Genomic DNA, 18,932 nt, shown 5'->3' on the forward strand with positions numbered 1-18,932 from the left:
TGAGTGTACAACACACACCAGGATGGTCTCCACTCTGCTGAGGCAGAGAGCTCATCCCTTGGACGTGGGCATTTGTTGGTGAGAATTGGTTAGCTTTTATTTCAGACGGTGTCCCCACTGAGTATCACTGTGCCCATCTCCTAGGAGATGGTGGGCCCCTGGAAGGCCAGTACCACAGCATGTTGATGTTTGTCGCTCTATTCCATGGTATAGGGTAGGCCCTCAATAATTGTTCACATCAGTGAATGGGAAATCTGCCTGCAACCTCATTTGCATTTTCCAGGTAAGACATGGAAGGGCGTTAGGCATCCATGTGTTTGGTCTTCACTTAAGCATCCATTCTTTCATTCATTCATTCAACACTGAGCGATTCCCCATGTGTCAGGCACTGTGCAGCAGAAAGCGACTCAGTGACAAATGCTCTCAGCAGAAGTTTGTACAAAGGGCAACAGAAGCAGAGAGGCAGGTTAGTTCTTAGTTATGCTTTTGGGAGACAGCAGGGATGGCAAAGGCTTCCCAGAAGAAATGGGGTCTCTGCCGGGCCTCTAAGGGTGAGCAGGAAGTCTGTGAGCAGAAAAAAAGGAAGAGCAGCAGCATCCTGGATGGAACAGCATGAACAGAGGAGGAGAGAGGCCAGAACATACATCTGTCATTTTGCTGCTTGGGGCTAGTTTTTTAGAGAGGGGAAAGGTGGATGCAGCCAGAAACTGGGGTAAGGCAGTGCAAGAAAGGCCTGAATGCCATGCTGAGAATGGGTTCACTTATCCCAAGGTGAGCAAAGACCCATCACAGATTTTTGGGCAAGAGCACGTCATGATCTGTTTTTACCAAGAATGCTTATCTTACGTTAATTTGTCCATTTGTCTGCTCTCTGCAACAAGGCGGTGTGCAGTAAGCAGGAACAGAGCCTGGCTGTCCCTAGCACAATGGCTGAACACAGGAGGAGCTCATCAAATAGCAGCTTGAGGAAAGCTCATTCGCATTCCAAAGGCAGGCTAGAGGGTGACCCTCCTCCATCACCTGCTCCTTTAAGCTGGAAGGTGAGCATGGAAAGCAGGTTATGAGTAGGGGTGTGGAGATGACATGGTGGCCGTTTTCCTGGGGCAGCAAGGCTTGCCTTGATGAGGAATAACAGAATACAAGCAAGAGAGGAAAGCAAACGTCCCTCATGGAGAAGGAAAATCAGGAAGAAAAATGTGGATTCTGTATGGTAGGAAACAACATGGAATGAAGAAGCTTCCTCTAAGCTACCAGCTGGACCTTCTGCCTGATCCCTTCCAGCTGGCAGGAAGTTCCATCTAGGGGGCACACAGACCCACGTTCTGGCTCCAGGAGGTGTCTACCCAATCCTGAGGTCATCCCTCTGAGTTCCAGCTACTCATCACTCCCTGAAGTTGCCCAGCTGGGCCTGGGCCAAGGGACCTACCCGTGGGGGAGTCCAAGAGCTCAGAGTCCGCACAACTCTACAGATACATGACTGTGGTAGGGGTTTGCAGCATCCTCACCCTGCATGCATCCAGGGGAAACCCAGACTGTCTCCAGGTCATGGAAAATGTCCAGACCGAGCCCAGGAGCTAGATACAAGCCCCTGCCAGCAGTCCCACCTAGCAACCAACCTCAGCTCACTGCTGGGCAATTTAGAATTGCACTGCCAGGGTTTGCTTTCCTAGTCTATCAGGGCCCAAAACACTGTAACAAGAGTTGTGTTTTCTTTTCCTCTGTTCTGGGAAGGGAAATAATAACAACGGCTACTGTTACAGAGCACCTATTCCATATTCAGCACTTAGTGCTGCTTCTCTCTAACCCTTACAACAACTCTGCCAGGTAGGTGTTATTATTCACATCGAAGCTAGAAAACTGAGGTTTGGGTGTACTCTGAATCCCAGCAGAGTAAGGATCAAACCCCTGTGTGTCTAAGGCCAAGTCAGGGCTCCCCTTAGCACAGTGAGCTGCCATAGAAACAAACAAAAACTCATGAACCTGCTACAGCCATCGGGGCCTACGGGCTCCAGCAACTCCTCCTACCTCTACCAGACCTACCAGGGAAAAGACAAAGGAGCTCATTTTGAGGCTGGTATCCTCGAGCCAGCAAAGACACAAGAAAACAAGTTAATTATCCATAGCAGTACCAGGAAGGAGATGCAGGTGCAATCCAGGCAGACCGTTTCCTGCTTGGTGTATTCCCACCCTTAGGTCCAAAGGCCTGCCCAGGCCTCACCCTCCTGGGCGAAGACTCCACAAGACGTCTTCTGTTGGAGGTATTAAAAATAGTATTAAAAATACTATGACAGTTGGCAAAAGGGGGGGGGGGAGATCACGCTAAGGGGACTCACAGCAGGTCACTCCATGAGGCAGAGTATAAGCCGGGGCAGGGACCTATGTGTGGGACTACTGGGCACACCACACCCTCTCTGGGCCAGAGGCCCAAGCCAGAATTGGGGTGTCTTCCTGGGCTCTGCCTCTGCATCTCCACATCTAACTGGATACCGAATCAATCCTCAGATCGACCTCTGCAATAGATCTTGAATCTGTCCTTTCCTCACATGTCACCCAGATTACTGCGTTATCCTCCTAGCTGCGCCCCCAGCCTCCCGGCTGTCCCCAGTCTATCCTCCCAGCCAGAGGGATCGTTTTGAAACACACCCTGGCTCCTCTCACCTTGCTGCTTGCCTGGCCCCCGTGTATCTCTCAGGGTAAAGTGCAACCTCCTTGGCTTAGTGTTCACGCCCTGTGTCTGCCTCCTGCGCTCCTCCTGGCATCTTTCCCAGCCACTCAGCACACACTCCCTGTGCCCGTACTTCCTGAATGCGCTGCTCCGTTTTGTGACTCTACAATGCTGGCCTCTCTTCCACAGAAGGCCATTCCCCTCTGCTCACTCCTGCCAGTTGTTCAGAACTCAACTCAATACCACCTCTTCCAGGAAGCCCTCTCTGAAACCCTACTCTGACTTAGGTCTCTCCTCCTTCCATCTCCCCAGCCCCCTGTGCTTCCCTCTATCAGAGCACTTACAGTTGTTGGTCCTTCTCTTCTGTCTCCTACACTAAATTCTCTGGAAAACAGGAACTAAGCCCAGACAGGTCCTCAGTGGATTTTGCATCTGCAGCAACACCCAGGCACCCAGCACAGTGCTTGAAAGACCACAGGGAATTTTGGATAGAAAAATGAATGGGTCTCCTCCCTGGCAAACAAGTCATGGGTTTGATCGCAAGTCAGAAGACCTTTATGCTGCAGGTGTCTGTAAAGGCTCACCAGCCTTTGCAATTGAGCTCTGTTACTAACAGAACCAGTCCTTCTACTTTGACCATATGCTTGCTTTACAAAGTCCTGTGTGGTCACAGTAAACTTTTCTCGGCCCTGAATACCAGTTACCACAAATGATCAGTGGCCCTAGAAGCAGTTTTATGGCCATAGCCCAGGGCAGGGCAGAGGAGGTCAGCCAGTGGTCCCTGGGCTCCAAAATGTATAAGCTCCGGTCAAGGAATGCTGGGCCTGGAGAGCAAGCCAACCTCAGCAGTCCTCTAAACGCTCCTAGGTCTGCCCAGGACTTACTCTTCATTACCAAAAAGTTCAGTCTTTGAAATATGTTTGGTTTCAAGCTTCCTGTCACTGGTCTACTTACTTAAAAATTATGCCCAACCAGCTCCCTGAGAGAGACATGGTGCTGCAGTCTGATTAAGAAGCCTCTTGCAGGCCGGGCGCCGGTGGCTCACGCCTGTAATCCTAGCTCTGGGAGGCCGAGGCGGGTGGATCGCTCGAGGTCAGGAGTTCGAGACCAGCCTGAGCAAGAGTGAGACCCCCGTCTCTACTAAAAATAGAAAGAAATTATCTGGCCAACTAAAAATATATATACAAAAAAATTAGCCGGGCATGGTGGCTCATGCCTGTAGTCCCAGCTACTCGGGAGGCTGAGGCAGTAGGATCGCTTAAGCCCAGGAGTTTGAGGTTGCTGTGAGCTAGGCTGATGCCACGGCACTCACTCTAGCCCGGGTAACAAAGTGAGACTCTGTCTCAAAAAAAAAAAAAAAAAAAAAAGAAGCCTCTTGCAGTCAGCCCCTGTGTGCAAAAAACCTGAGATGCAAACTGAAACTGGAGAGAGGTGGACACGTTCCATGGCATCATTTCTTTCCCAGGAGCTCAGGGTTTTCCATTGACAGACACAGGAGGAGGGCTGAGTGGGCGCCGGGCGCCCCCTGGCAATGACACTAGAAGGGACTGGGCCCCTCCTTCCTAAACTCTGGTTCTTTTCCCTTTCTCCTCTTACTGACCTTGAGATCAAAGTGAGCAATTTTCTTTGTGTGAAGGTAGTTCACCCCATCCAGGATCTGCTTAATGAAGCTGGTGGCCTCCTCCTCACTCAGTGACTCCTTCTGGGCCAGGAAATCGAAGAGCTCTCCTCCAGACACTCTGCAAGACACCAGCGGGAGGGCCCAGGCTCAGTCAGCCTTGTGTGTCAGGAGGCCAGGCTGACGGGTGCAACCCCTGAACCTGACAAACCACCCCCCTCCCCGGGGACCCTGTATGGCAGAATCCCCCTCATTCATGCCATAGGCTTTATCCAACCTGCACCAGGAACTGACTTGGCTTCTATTTGCTGTGTTCTTTCTTTTGGATCACAAGGGCAGGAATCACCCTGAGGGTGTTGTCAGAAGGGCCACTGCTTACGCTCTAGGCCCACCTCCCTGGTTACCCTGGATGTGGCCTTCTCCCCGCCATTTGCCTGAGATGGCAGAGGACAGAAACAAGCACTGTGAGATGACGCCATGGTCTGAATGTTTGTGCTCCCCCTCAATTCATATTTTGAAATCCTAACCCCCAAGGTGATGGGTATTAGGAGGTAGGGCCTTTGGGAAGTAATTAGGTCATGAAGACAGGGTGCCCTCACGAATGGGATTATTATCCTTATAAGAGTGACCCAGAGGGCTCATTCGCCCTTTCTATCATATGAAGTTACAGTGAGAAGACAGCCATCTATGAGCAAGCGAGCCCTCACCAGACACTGACTCTACCAGCACCTTGATCTTGGACTTCCCAACCTCCAGTACTGTGAGAAATAAATTTCTATTGTTTGTCAGCTATCAAGTTTACAGTACTTTGTTACACAGCAGCCTGAATGGACTAAGAAGAAATTGATACCAGGAGTGGAGTGCTATTGTGACAAACATCTAAAAACGTGGAAGCGGCTTTGGAACTGGCTAACAAGGGCTGGAAGAATTTTCAGGAACAGGCAAGAAAAAACCTACGTTGCTATGAATTAACCATTAAGGGTGAGTCTGGTGAGGGCTTAGAAGGAGAGGAGATTTCTCAGCCTTCTTAGAGAATACCCATGTGGGCATGAAAAGGATATTCGTAGAAATATGGATGGTAAAGGCCATTCTGATGAGGTCTCAGATGGAAATGAGGAATGTGTTATTGGGCAATGGAAGAAAGACCATCCTTGTTATAAAGTAACAGAGAACTTGGCTGAACTGTGTTTGTGTCCTAGTGTTTTGTGGAAGCAATAAATTGTGAGCAATAAAATTGGATATTTGGCTGAGGAAATTTCTAAGCAAAGCATTGAAGGAATGGCCTGGTTTCTCTTGACTGCTTATGGTAAAGTACAAAAAGAGAGAAATGATTTAAAGATGGAATTGTTAATCAAAAGGGAATAAAAACTTAAAAGTTGGAAAAATGTTCAGCCTATTCATATCAGAAAAAAATGAGAGAATCTGTTTGGGAGAAAAAAAAGGTATGACCAAGCACTGTTTGGTAAGGAGATTAGTGTGATCAGCCATCTCAAGGGAAGCCAGGTGCTATTCATCAAGACAATAGGGAAATTAGTCAGCCACCTAAACAGAAGCCAGGACCTATTGTCCTAGACTGTTAGAATGACCCTGAAGTCATTTCAGAGATCATGGAAGGTAAGGGGGAGGCCCCTTTCATCACAGATCCGTAGGCCAGGGCCTTGGGGGCAGAATGGTATCAACGGAGGGGCCTCCACTGCCCAGTGCTGCCTTACATTGTAGGCTCTGCTCCCCAAACTCTGTTGCCACACTCCTTAGCCACACCAGGTGCGGCTCCCCAAGGGCAATGATGTAGCATGCTCTGTGCCAAGCAAAGCTGGTAGGTGTGTGTCTGCCTCCACCTGAATTTCCAGCTCTAGGGCAATGGCCAGCAGAGCCATGGGGGTGGGGTTGCCCTGAGACTCCAGACCAGTGGAACCACTAGAGTGCAACTTCAGCCTGAGAGAGTTACAGGCAGGCAACTTCAACCCAGTGGGCCTGGAGGGCAGAGCATTGAGCCAAAGATTATTCTGAAACAAGGTTTTGAACTAGCTTGGGACCTGTCACTCCTTTCTTCTTTCCTACTTCTCCCTTTTGGAATGGGAATGTCTATCCTATGCCTGTCCCACCATTGTAATTTGGAAGCACGTAACACATTTGATATCACACGTTCACAACTGGAGAGCAATTTGCCTCAGAACCAATCGTACTTTGAGTCTCACCCATATCTGATTTAGATATTTTAGATGAGACTTTGGACTTTAAACTTTGGAGTTGATGCTTGAATGAGTTAAGGCTTTTGGAGCTACTGGGATGCAATGAATGTATTTTACATTTGAGAAAGACATGAATTCGGGGGCCCAGGGACAGAATGCTATAGTCCGAATGGACTAAGACAGATGATAAAGAGGAACAAATGTTAGGCCAGAAACTGGAGACCCAGGTTCCATTCCAGCCCTGTCACTGACCTTGGACAACTCACTTCCCTTCTCCAGGCAGGCCTTGGTTTCCTCTCTTGCAAAATGAGCATCCTGGACAAGATGGCCCTAAAGCACCTTTTCTTTAATTTTACAAAAGATGGCCCATTCATAGGCTCAAGAGAATCCAGTCATGGTCCTAATTTTTTTTTTTTTTTTTTGAGACAGAGTCTCACTCTGTTGCCCAGCTAGAGTGAGTGCTGTGGCGTCAGCCTAGCTCACAGCAACCTCAAACTCCTGGGCTTAAGCGATCCTACTGCCTCAGCCTCCCGAATAGCTGGGACTACAGGCATGCGCCACCATGCCCGGCTAATTTTTTCTATATATATTTTTAGTTGGCCAGATAATTTCTTTCTATTTTTTTTAGTAGAGACGGGGTCTCGCTCTTGCTCAGGCTGGTCTCGAACTCCTGACCTCAAGCGATCCACCCGCCTCGGCCTCCCAGAGTGCTAGGATTACAGGCGTGAGCCACCGTGCCCAGCCATGGTCCTAATTTAAACATAAGACCCCACTAATTATATTAATCTCTAAAAACTCTAGAATACTACTTTTTTCACACTTCACACTCCTGCACCCTATGGTTGATGTGACAAGAATGGAGACCCACAAGGCAAAAAGAATCTCCTCTAGGATTTAGAGTTGCTAGATACTGGGATTTAGAGTTGCTAGATAAAGTAGATTTTTACTTGCTAAATGTGGCAACCCTCCTGGGCTTGTTTATCCTCTGACAGATGCTGCGGTATCCGGGCAGCATGTGCTTTTCTGGGGCTGGAACAGAGCCAAAGGTCACCACAGTAAAAAAAAAATCTCAGGAAGAGATCTGGGCCAAGGAATCCAGGATCTTGGGATCATTTAGAGAACCTGTTTACAATGCAGGTTCCCTGGTCCCACCATAGACCTTAACAAATTAGATTCTCTAGCAGAGAGGTCTTAGAACCTGTATTTTTTACAATAACAACATAATAATAGTAATTACTATTCACTGAACACCTACTCTATGTTACATGCTTTAAGCACACTCATTTAATCATCACAATACTCTCTGAGCTAATGATTATTATTTTCCTGTTTCACAGTTAAAGAAACAGAGGCTCAAAAAGGTTAAGTGACTTGCCCACAGTCACACAGCTAGTAAGGAGCACAGTCAGGATTCAAACCCAAGCAGAATGACTCTCAACTACTATATCACACTGAGTATCCTCAGATGATTCTTATATGGCCAGAATGGCTCTATCCCAGCTTTGGGAATCACTCCCTGCCACCTAGTCCACCCTAAATAAACAGCATCAATATTCTTCTCTCCTTTCTGTAAAAATGCCTAGAAACACACCTAGACCCACTTAATAATCTTAGCGTCATGAAAAGTAGAACAACTGGATATGACGTGGTGCAATAGGAAGTACACAGCAACACTTCTGACACACTGCGACCTAAAAAATTGCACCTAAATCTGCTTAAGCCTCTTGTTTAGCACTATCAACAGAACTTTCTGCAGTGATGCAAATGTTCTATATATATATCCAATACAGTAGCCACTAGTCACATGTGATTACTAAGCACTTGAAATATGGCTAGTGCAACTGAGGAACTGAATTTTAAATTTTATTTAATTTTAATTAATTCTAATTTAAAAACTGAAGTGGTGTAAAATATTTCCCATGAAACACAACTTTATTGTTTTGATAGGATCGCATTTCAGTTTAACCATTGCATTGCATATGAGTTGAGAAGTGTAAAATTCACACTGGATTTTGAAGACTTACTATGAAAAAAAGAATGTAAAATATCTCATTAACAATTTTTATATTGACATGTTAAAATGATATATTGTATATGTTGGGTTAAATAAAAATTATTAAAATTAATTCACCTCTTTCTACTTATTCAATATGGCTACTAGAAAATTTAAAATTATATGTGGTTCATATGTACATTTCTATTGGAAAGCACCAGTAAGAACGGTACCTATTCTAGATCTAACTCTCAGTTTACAAGAAATACAGGAACAAGTTCCTACCATGAGGAAGGAATTAAGTCTAATGCAAACTGTAAGATCATCAATGGGACAGATAACCTAGTTTTTCCAACGTATCAATACCATCAAAAAAGAGAGAGAGAGGAAGGTGAAAGGGTGAAGAGAGTGAGACAAGATGGCACATTTGTTCGTACCGTCTCATAGAGCTACAGTGCCCCTCTGCTCAGAGTGAGCTGGCTGCGGCCTCAGGTGGCTGCCTGGGTGTTGGGGATGAGGCTGGTGTATCAGTTTCTCAGTATCTCATGAGTGAGGTCATCCTGCCCCTCACTCCCACCTGGGACAGGTGCTAGAACCTGGCACATCCTCCCAGCTGCTGAAGGAGTAACCCTGAGTCTACTCTGCAGACTGGGGTCAAAGGGCCAGGACAGTCACCCTAATCCTTCCACAACAAAGACTCAACCTTCACTTTTGGGTGGGGCATGTGAGAGTACTAAGGCTCAGCTTTTCTTCTTGTGAAACAGGAGTGGGGGAAAAAAATATGGTCTCATTGCCACCTTCAGAGGTGGAGGTGGGAGTGGGAGGAATCTTGCTGCAATGTTGGATAAGTGCTGAGAGATCCTTGATAAAGCCCTTGACATAAATACCACACACCACGTCACTATCGGTGGAGGGGAGAGCAGCAGTGGAAGAGGGCTTGATTTAGAGTTTATCTGAAGTTTACCACCAGTGCAATGTGCTTTCTCAAACATTCCATCACTTGAGCCTCACATCCGCCCTGAGGGGTAAATGGAAACTCTGTCCCCATTTGTCAGATGAGGAAACTGAGGCCTCAAGAAAATAAGTGGCTTGCCCAAGGTCACACAGCTAGTAAGTGGCAGAACCAGGATTTAGACCCAAAAGGCTTAGCCCCATTCTATCACGTGTCCTCTCACCACGATCCCTCCACATGTGACAAAGCCTGAGTCGCTGATGCAAGAAGGAAAGCCTCCAAGCCAGCCCAGGCACTGGGCAGCCCTCTGACACCCCTGCTCAGCTGCATCCAAGCCCTTACCACACTGGCTTCACTGTCGGTCTCTCTCTACCCAGCTAGATTATGTTTGATTCTACAGTATCTGGTGTGAGAAAGACACTCAATAGAAGTATAGTAAATGAAAGAACAAAAGAAGGATATAAAACATTAAAAATATCAACATGGCTGGGCATGGTGGCTCATGCCTATAATCTTAGCACTCTGGGAGGCTGAGACAGGAGGATTGTTTGAGGCCAGGAGTTTGAGATAAGCCTGAGCAAGAGCAAGACCCCTTCTCTACAGAAAATAGAAAAATTAGCCAGGCATGGTGGGGGCCTGTAGTCCCAGCCACTTGGGAGGCTGAGGCAGGAGAATTACTTGAGCCCAGGAGTTTGAGGTTGCAGTGAGCTATGAGGACACCATTGCACTCTAGCCTGGGTGACAGAGCTGGTGAGGCATGGTCTCCTTGGGATGAAGAAGGGAACAGCCCCTGTGGCCCTCAAACTCTCCCCCAGGGACTCAGAAAGGTGGGAGGCTGATGACCTGCCTGGGGTAACTGTCCAAGCCCTGGACACCAGGCTGGGGACATTCACATCAATGCTCAGTCATCTCTTTTCATAGCCCAGTCAAGGAGCCTGTCTTTTATTTCTTTTCCCCCCTAACAGTTTCTAGCAAGGGCTTCTCAGCTGTAAGACCTCTGCTCTGGAGTCATTCCCCAACTCCTTCCGGAGTTCTTTCCTCTCACATCCTAAATCTCTTTAAGATAAAAAGCAAAACCTCAGAGCCTGGCCTCCTCTCTTCTCTCATATTCCCAGGATTGTCTCCTTCCTGCTAATCTGACCTTTGCCTCCGTCCTCCCTGCAGGTTGGTCTGCCTGCTGGAAATGCTTTTCAGACTCTTCCGGGAATGTGTGCGCAAATGCCCTGCGTAGGCAGCAATGGGGGAAGGACACTGCCAGAGCTGCTGGGCCCCAGGAAGCTGGACTCAATTCAGGGAACTGGGAAGCACCGCCGCCACCCTGAAGTACTCTGCCGGGCCTTTCTCTGGTATGCAACCACCAGGGCATCGCTTCCCACAGGCTTGGAGTCAAGAGGGCCAGCGACGGGAGGCCTGCCCAGCCCTGCCAGGGGAGAAGTACATTTTTCAAGGCAAGCTTCACATGTATCATGAATTAATCCACTGAGATTTTGAATATATTCTTTATACCATACAGAAGTCAATTTATATGGACAACTAAATCCTTCCCAACCCTGCCTTCAATAGCCATGATCAGAGGCAGCTGCTTCTAAGGAGGTCACAGATGGGATAATAACAGCTGAAGGGAACTTAAACCAGGGCTGGGTATGCCCTCCTAGTGCTGGGCACTTCAGCAGAAACCAGGAGGAAGCCCTGCAACAGATAACAGTTGCTGAGAGGGGCAGTGGGATCGGGGTAGACTCATCCATAAAACCTGCAACTGAGCACATTTCAACTAAGGGGATGGACACTAATACCATGTTCAACAATTGGGCAAACCCACTTACCTATTAGGGCACAGTGAGGATCAGGAGGCCAAAGACTCCTGATCAGCCCAAGAGGAGTTACCAAGTCCAAGCACAAAGTCCATGAACTCCTCTCCTGGGAGGTCCTCCCTCTCAGACCCTGGCCACACATGGTTAGGCACAGTCTTAGCAAGCTTGGGTCTTTTCTAATCTCACAAATCCTTAGCATTCCACACACAGGCACCCTGAGAGCAATGAGACAGCTTGGAAGTGAAGGCAGAGACAGAAACCGTGAACAAACAAAACTCAACAAGCACAGCAGCCCAAGCAAGTCGCAGGAGCACCGGTGTGGCAGCTGATGTTATGCACGGTGCACCTGCGCTCACTAAAAGGCAGACTGTGAGCCTGCTGGGAGAAACAGGGACGGCTCAAGGGCAACCCATCCGCTCCTGGGTTTGTACACTCAAGGGCAACCCATCCACTCCTGGGTTTCTACAAACAGGGAGAAGCAGGTAATTTCACCAGCAATTAAAGAAGTGCCAATTAAAACAGTAAGAAGGTATTAATTTATAACTATAAAGATCAATAAATAATGAAAAATGTTTTATAACCAATGACTCAGGGGTGGCAAGGCTGCAGGCCAACAGGAACAGTCCTGCGCTGCAGTGGTGCCGGTTACCCAACACCCTCCCTCGAAAGTGAGGACATCAAAGCCCCAGCAATGCAGCCTTTGACCTCATCACCCCACTCCTGCAGAGTTTAGCTAAATCCTAGGGATTTAGTGGAAAGAATTAAATCAAAATAAAAGGGGGAAATCAAGGGAGGAAAGTTGTTTTAATCAATATAGTTTGTAAAGGTCAAAAGTTGGGAAATAAAAACCAAATGTCCAACAACAGGGAAACACTGGCATGTAGTTCAATGAAACAGGATACAGTCAGTTAAAAGAGAAAAGGCAATTTATGGAATTATGTTAACTGGGAAAAAAAGTAGAGCAGGAAATTATACAAGTACAATGATCGTATACAAATAAAGATTGAGGGGAACCACAGAAAAACACAAATAGCAGTGTTTGGGTTGTAGGATCATGAATGTAATATCTTTTTAGTTCCTGAAAGTTTTTTTTTGGTAATAAACTTTTAACAAAGTGGCCTGGCCTTCCCAGCAAGGTATGCTTGTCACTCTTTCTTGAGAATCAGGATGCCAACTGCTAACCCTTAGTCTTGGGGCATGCCACACCTCGGGCTGTCCACACCTGGGGGGCCCCATCTGGCTTCTTTTTTTTTTTTTTTGTTGAGGCAGAGTCTCACTGTGTCATGATGCAGTGGCATCATCACAGCTCATTCAATCTCAAACTCCTGGGCTCAAGCAATCCTCCTGCCTCAGCCTCCAGAGTAGCTGGGACTACAGGAGCACACCACCACACTCAGCTATTTTTTTCTATTTTTGGTAGAGATGGGGTCTCACTCTTTCTCAGGCTGGTCTTGAACTCCTGACCTCAAGCAATCTTCCCGCCTCAGCCTCCCCAAGTGCTAGGATTACAGGTGTGAGCCACTGTACCCAGCCCCCATCCGGCTTTTGTTGGGTCAGGCAGGTGCATGCATCAACTAGTCCTACTGGCCAGGCGGTCTATGGGAGAAACATGGACGACATTGGCAGCCAGAGAAGGGGAGAGCACGAGCAATTCTATACATTTAGACACTGAAATGGATAATTTAAGAATCAAATGCAAGAGTATGCAATTGCCCATCTGCTACTTAAATCTATATCCTGCCAACAACACAGTTGTTCTCAAATTAGAATGATCTCAAATGTCAGGTGGTCCACCCAATCTGTAGGCAGGTTAAGGATGGCTGCCTGGTTTACAGATGAGATCGAAGCTCAGAGGGTTGAGGTGACTTGCCAAAAGGCACAAAATCAGGGACTGCTGAGACAGATGCCACCATTCCCCGGCTAACTGGCAGATGCACACATGTTTGTGAGGCTCAGAACATTCTTAACATTGGGCATTTCTCTGGACTAGACACAGCCACTATGACTTGTGCCACAACCCAACTCAAACCCTATTGTCTGCCAGAGCCCCACTTCCCTGTTCCATGGAGATGCCTCCAGGAGCACACCAGGGTGGCCAGCCAACCCTCAGAGTGGGGGTGTTACCTATCCAAATCGCACTAAGCATAGAGAAGTCCTCTCCTAGGCCAGCATAAGGCCAGCCCGCTTCATGCCCACAGGTGTCTGCACCAGCCCTGTGGACTCAAGTCGGGCCCCACCACTTCCTGGCTATAGGGTCTTGTAAGTGATCTGGCTTACTGCTCCTGTCTGTAAAATGGGGATGAGAAGAGCCTCTGTGTGACAGCTGTGTTATGAGGATTAGGTAAGGTAATAGCATTTGGCACAGTGAATACAAAATAACCTCTCCATGTTAGTAAGACATTTCCCTCATCATAGTCACTGTAAGGATTGAACAAGATGACAAATATAAAGCACTTAGCAAATGCTTGGCTTACAGTAGGGCTCCCTAAATAAGAGCTATAATAATAAAGGCGTCAAACAGCACAAAAGCAGTGGATTTTCCCCAGGAAAGGGCTGGAGAAGAGCTTCGCAGAGCCCGGAGGACATCTGTTCTTCCCCTGCTCATAGATCAGATCTGTCCCTGACAGCCTCCCTGCTCCCCTCTCCACCCACTGGCCCTCTCACCCTCCCACATGCTCCTCCAGCCAGGAAATGACCCCAGTGCAGCCATTTCTTTCCTTTAATCCCCAGGGCCCAACAAAAGCCAGACTGAGACCATCGCCCTCTGCCCCTGCTACTCAGCAAGCTCAGCCCTCCTTTGGCCCAGTTTCAGAAGGAGGCTGGAGGTAACTGAGACAGAGGGAAATTGACTTTACCTGACTTCATCTCCTCTGGCCGAGCTTAGCCCAGGTTGCTGCTGCCCCCTGGGGCCTGTGGCCGGAGCTTCCACCACCCTGCCTGCCCCTGCTTCCCCTCTATTGTCCCAGCACTCCACTCACAGCTCGAGGATGAGCACCACGTCGGTGCGGTTCTCGTAGACGTCGTGCAGCGTGATGACGTTGGGGTGCAGCACCTGCCGCAGGATGCTCACCTCCCGCTCGATCTCCTCCCGGCTCACGCCACGCCGGCTCGCCCGGCTCTGCCGCTTCTTGATGAACTTGGCTGCATACTCCAGTCCCGTGCTCTTCTCCCTGCACTTCTTCACGATGGCAAACTGGCCGCTGCGGGGACACAGACCCACATAATCAGGTCATCGTTGTGGTCATCCAGGGAAGTGACCCCACTGTTAGCTACCAGGCCACACTGATTCAGAGTCATTCTGCCAGGACAGGACAGATCGTTCACCAGACAGCATCCCACCTGGCTGACAACCCGTGACTGAGTTGGGGCAGGCACTGGGCTTCCCTTTTGTTCATATGAATCCTGTACCTTTTACTGGGAATGAGTGTTAGTATTGTTATTCCCAGTGTACAGAGCTGAACACTGAGGCCCTGAAAGGTTATTGATCAGGATGACACAGGCTTGCCATTGCAGAGCCTCAGTTGGAACCCAAGTCTAGTATCCACCAGATGAAATCGCAGTGTCCATAAGCAGACCGGGTTGGTGGGGATCGTGGTTTGGGTGGGGGTTGGAGTGGAGGCAGCCTAACAAAGTAAGCTATCACAGTGGGAGACCATCACAGTGAGGGGGCCAGCATGACCACAGAGTTGTAAAATTAGGAAACCGAGGCACAAGGAGAAGTCTAGTGACTTCCCTGAGGTAATCACAGAGTTAATGACAAAGCCAAGCCTCAAAGCCAGACAGCCTGCTGTCCACCAAGGAGTCCAGACCATGTGTAGTCCCCTTCAGGCACTAGCACCTAGGGCTGGGCCTGGACACCCCCTCCAGGGACCGAGACAGCAACCATGAAATGGTGTCCATGCCAGAGTGTCAGGCAGCTCTAAGCCGGCTTCGCTGAGTGCTCGAAGGGCAGCCCACCCCATGGGGAAGGGCAGCAGCCTTCTGCTTCTCCATCACACTTCCGGAAATCAGCAGGAGCAGATCAAAGTCCCTGGAGCCTTCCCAGTGGCCGACCCTCCTGGGCATCCTCCCTGTCCCTTTCCACCACTGCCCACCGTTGCCCCATGTTTTCTTGCCACCCAAAATGCCCACTGCTTGGAGTAACTCAGAAAGTTTTAGGGTTCAGCTTAATGGCTTAATAAGGGTCCACCAGACTCCAGACTTAGGATACACTTTCTTGGTGGCTCTTGGGTAGAAGTCACACGCAATGAAATGCTCTGGATATTTGCCCCAACCTCAGAAAATAGCACTGCATCTGGACCACTCCATTATTAGAATAATCCTCAGTGAGACAGTCTTCAAAATAACCGGAGTGGCAGTAACAACAAAGCCAAGTTGAGCAAGCACGGAACAGATACGCCAACACTTTAATCCATTCTATGGCAACCACTTTAGAGATGTCACCAAACACAAATTCAAGTCTCTCTCCATCCCCTCATCTTCCATTCACTCAACACTGAGCATCTGCTCTGTGCCAGGCTCTGTGCTGGGCAGCGAGGGACAGGGACCAAAGGCACAGACAATGGGCACAAATGGAGAAGTCCTGGGGCCTGGGCTGGGCAGGGAAGGCTTTGCGGAGCCAAATTTATATTATATTATCCACTAACTCTAAAGTTTCAGCTATTTAGGCCCCAAATATTGGCTCTGAGCTGTCCACACATTAGGGACTGACGCAGGTGGAGTGAAGCCAGGCCTCTCAAAGCCAGAGTGAACACATTCAGTGGAATCTCTAACACAGATGGCCACTTGGAGCCACTTCGGGCCTCGGGGACATCAGGTCCCTTAGTGGGTGCCAGCAAACACTTGACAAAGCTTCCAGTCCCAGGCGGCTGTGAGTCTCAGCGTCAGGGCGGCCATGCTCCTCTCCTCTCCCTCTGACAGACACCTCACGGGGCTGCTGGCAGGGCCTGGCATCTCAGAGTATCCGTGACCTTTACACGCAGCCCTGAGTTCCAACAGGGAAAGCAAAGCTTAAGGATTTTAAGTGATGCGTTTAAGTTTACAGAGTACACAGGTGGTGGGGCAGAGCTTGGTTTGGCATCCAAATCCCCCAGCTCCCAGCCCCACGCCGTGTTGGCTTGTGAAGGGGCAAAAGGGTTTTTTTGTAAAGTAGAGCTAAATGTTTCAGGTTGCCTTGACATAGCTTCCCCTTTGTCTTATGAGGGAAATGAGGCATTTTCTTCTATATCACGTGCCTGAAAAATTTCTCAAACTCTCAAAAGGCAAGTGAGTGTTTGCTTTCCCTGAGTTTTCTCTTTATGAGAGCGCTGCGGCAGTGAGAGGTGACAGGGGCAGGCCTAACGTGCAGGCAGCTTCCCCCTCCAAAGGGAAGTATTTTGGGAGCCGGTGACCAAGACAGAGCCAAATACCAGGCAACACCACTCATCTCGCCTCTCTTCACTCGGGAGGGGCCTCCGCTCAACCTTCGTGGGGGCCTCAGGGAGAGCCAGGGCCCTGGCTGGTCTCCCCTCTCTTCGGGCTGTTTCCAGAAGAGTGAAGAACACACTCCGCTAGGCCCGGGCCCCAGGCTTCACGGTCAGACAGGCCTGGCCTCAGGGACTTATGCTGTCACCTGGGGCAAGTTGTTCCCTGCTCCGAGCCTCGGTTTCTTCATCTGTAAAACGGGAATCAGGATTCCCTGCTAGAGAACTGCGAAGACCAGGAATAATTTGCAGGGTTGGCCCACGGTCAGTACCAATAAACGGATCATGTGAAGGCTGAGCAAGAAGCACCCAGAGACACGAGTCGCTGACTCAAATGGTCTGGAACCTGCAACCAGAAAATCAGTTTAATTTTAAAAGACCCCAATGATTCCAGGGCACAGCCAGAGGTGAGAATGTCTCTGCTCCAAGCAATTAGCCAACTCTTTTAATCCTAAAGCAGTGGTTCTCAATCCTGGCTATACACGAATCTCTTAGCTCCATTTTACAGATTAAAAAAACCCTGAGGCTTAGAGAAGTTAAGTGTCCTGGTAGTTGGGCCAGGTAGCAGGGCTAGGACACAGACCCCTGTCTACCAACTCCAGCTTCCGTGAGACTGTCAAGGTAACTGACCAGCACTGGTGTACCGGAGGAGTGAGAAGGGTGATGGGTATTTTATCACTGATATTGTTTAGAATTATTGACACGTGGTGATAATAAAAAGCAGAATGATTTTTTTATTCAATTTTATTACTGGATTTTAAATTCTCAAAAGAAAAGGCACCCTCACGGGCTGCATCAAGGTAGACCACTGCCGGCCCCCTGACCCTCCGTGGGAAGCCGTGGCCAACCAGACCTGTTCTGTCAACCACCCGGGGGCTGCTAAAGGTTTTGTAGGGTCTATGAATAGAGTGGGTCTAACTCATTCCCTTTCTCAGATGACTCTAAAGTGTCCATGAAGAGTGTGATCCGCCCCAAAGTCACCCGTTTATCAAGGTGGAGATAAGGCAGAGCTGCACAGAATGCAGGGACCTGACCCAGGGACAAGACGCTGAGTGAGGTGAGCGGTATCAAATGGGAAGTGTTCCGAGGCAGAGGGACATGGAGACGGGGTTCCTCCTCCTGCTTCCCCACAAAGGTCCCTGCAGTTCCTCTTCCCACCCTGGAAAGCATTGAGTTGAGATGCCTCTCAAATTACCCTGCAAGTTTTCAGGGCCACAGTGCAGGATAATGCTTAGAAACTTCTAGTCAAGGCCAGCCCAGGTGCAGCCCAACAGGTAGGGGAATGGGACCTTCAGCCCATGTGTCTCCAAGGCCGGAGCAGCTCCAATCTATAGTCCACAGGAATCAGATCAGCCTGATCCCAGAGGGCCCACACTCAGATCCCACAGCAACAGTCTGTCTGGAGACGGTGTCACCGAGCCACCTCCCCACTCCTCTGCCTGGCTGCAGGGCCTCTGTGGCTGACCCTGCCCCATCTCCCTCCTCTTCCCAATAATCCATCCTCTAGCCAGGCTACCCCCAATTCCCATCAACAAGATCCTTTCCCTCATCGCTCACAGCAACCAACCTGTTTCTGATCTCCTATACCCATGTTCAGAATTTAGAGTCAAAAGACCCAGGTTCTATTTCCAGCACTGCTGCCTTTAGCAAATTGCATCACTCTGAGCCTCAGTTTCCTTGTGTGTCACACAGACATAAGAATATCCCAAACTCATCAGACTGTAATGAGAATGAAATGAGGCAAGGATGTGAACACACCATGTAAACCATGCTCTCTCCATGAATGTGAATTATTTCTTTCTGTCCCTTGGATCACCACATCGAATGAATGCTGGTCTCCATTTTCCCATCCCAGCACATTCTTGAACCTGATTCCGCTGCAAGGAAGCCCATCCTCAGATCCCAGCTTGGAAATAGACAGTGCTGGGGAGGACTGTGGCAGTTGAAAAGCAGGGTGCCCTGCTGGTGTCAGGATCCAGGAAGGCAGAAAACACTTGGGGACAGAGTTACTCGAGGTGAGGGCAAGCAAAGGACCAGATGTCCAGGAAACCAACACAGAGTGAAGAAACATAGCATCATCGGAAGTCAGAGCAGGAAGCAGGTCAGGATGACAGGCCAGAGAGATAAGGATAAGGAGCAAAAATTTACCAAAAACCCGGGGGTAGCGTGTCAGGCACTAGACAGGCAAGACGAGGAGAAGCCTGCAGGGAGTAGTGGCAAAGTCAGCACGCAACAGCTG

The 18,932-nt window shown here is 48.9% G+C and overlaps 1 protein-coding gene across 5 annotated transcripts in view; it reads right to left on the reverse strand.

The window, feature by feature from the left end:
• DAPK2 (death associated protein kinase 2) overlaps positions 1 to 18,932 on the reverse strand; it is a 109,179-nt gene that overhangs the window by 39,797 nt on the left and 50,450 nt on the right. For 4 of the 5 annotated variants that reach the window (XM_045540894.1, XM_045540896.1, XM_045540895.1 and 1 more), the window contains exons 3-4: positions 14,210 to 14,431; positions 4,266 to 4,404 (exon numbers count right to left, since the gene is read on the reverse strand). In XM_045540894.1, coding sequence (XP_045396850.1) covers positions 4,266 to 4,404; positions 14,210 to 14,431 — 361 coding nt within the window. The remainder of the gene's footprint in view (positions 1 to 4,265; positions 4,405 to 14,209; positions 14,432 to 18,932) is intronic. The other variant, XM_045540897.1, reaches the window with a different exon arrangement.

The sequence above is a fragment of the Lemur catta genome, chromosome 1 (genome assembly GCF_020740605.2).
Source record: "Lemur catta isolate mLemCat1 chromosome 1, mLemCat1.pri, whole genome shotgun sequence".
Classification (NCBI taxonomy): Eukaryota; Metazoa; Chordata; class Mammalia; order Primates; family Lemuridae; genus Lemur; species Lemur catta.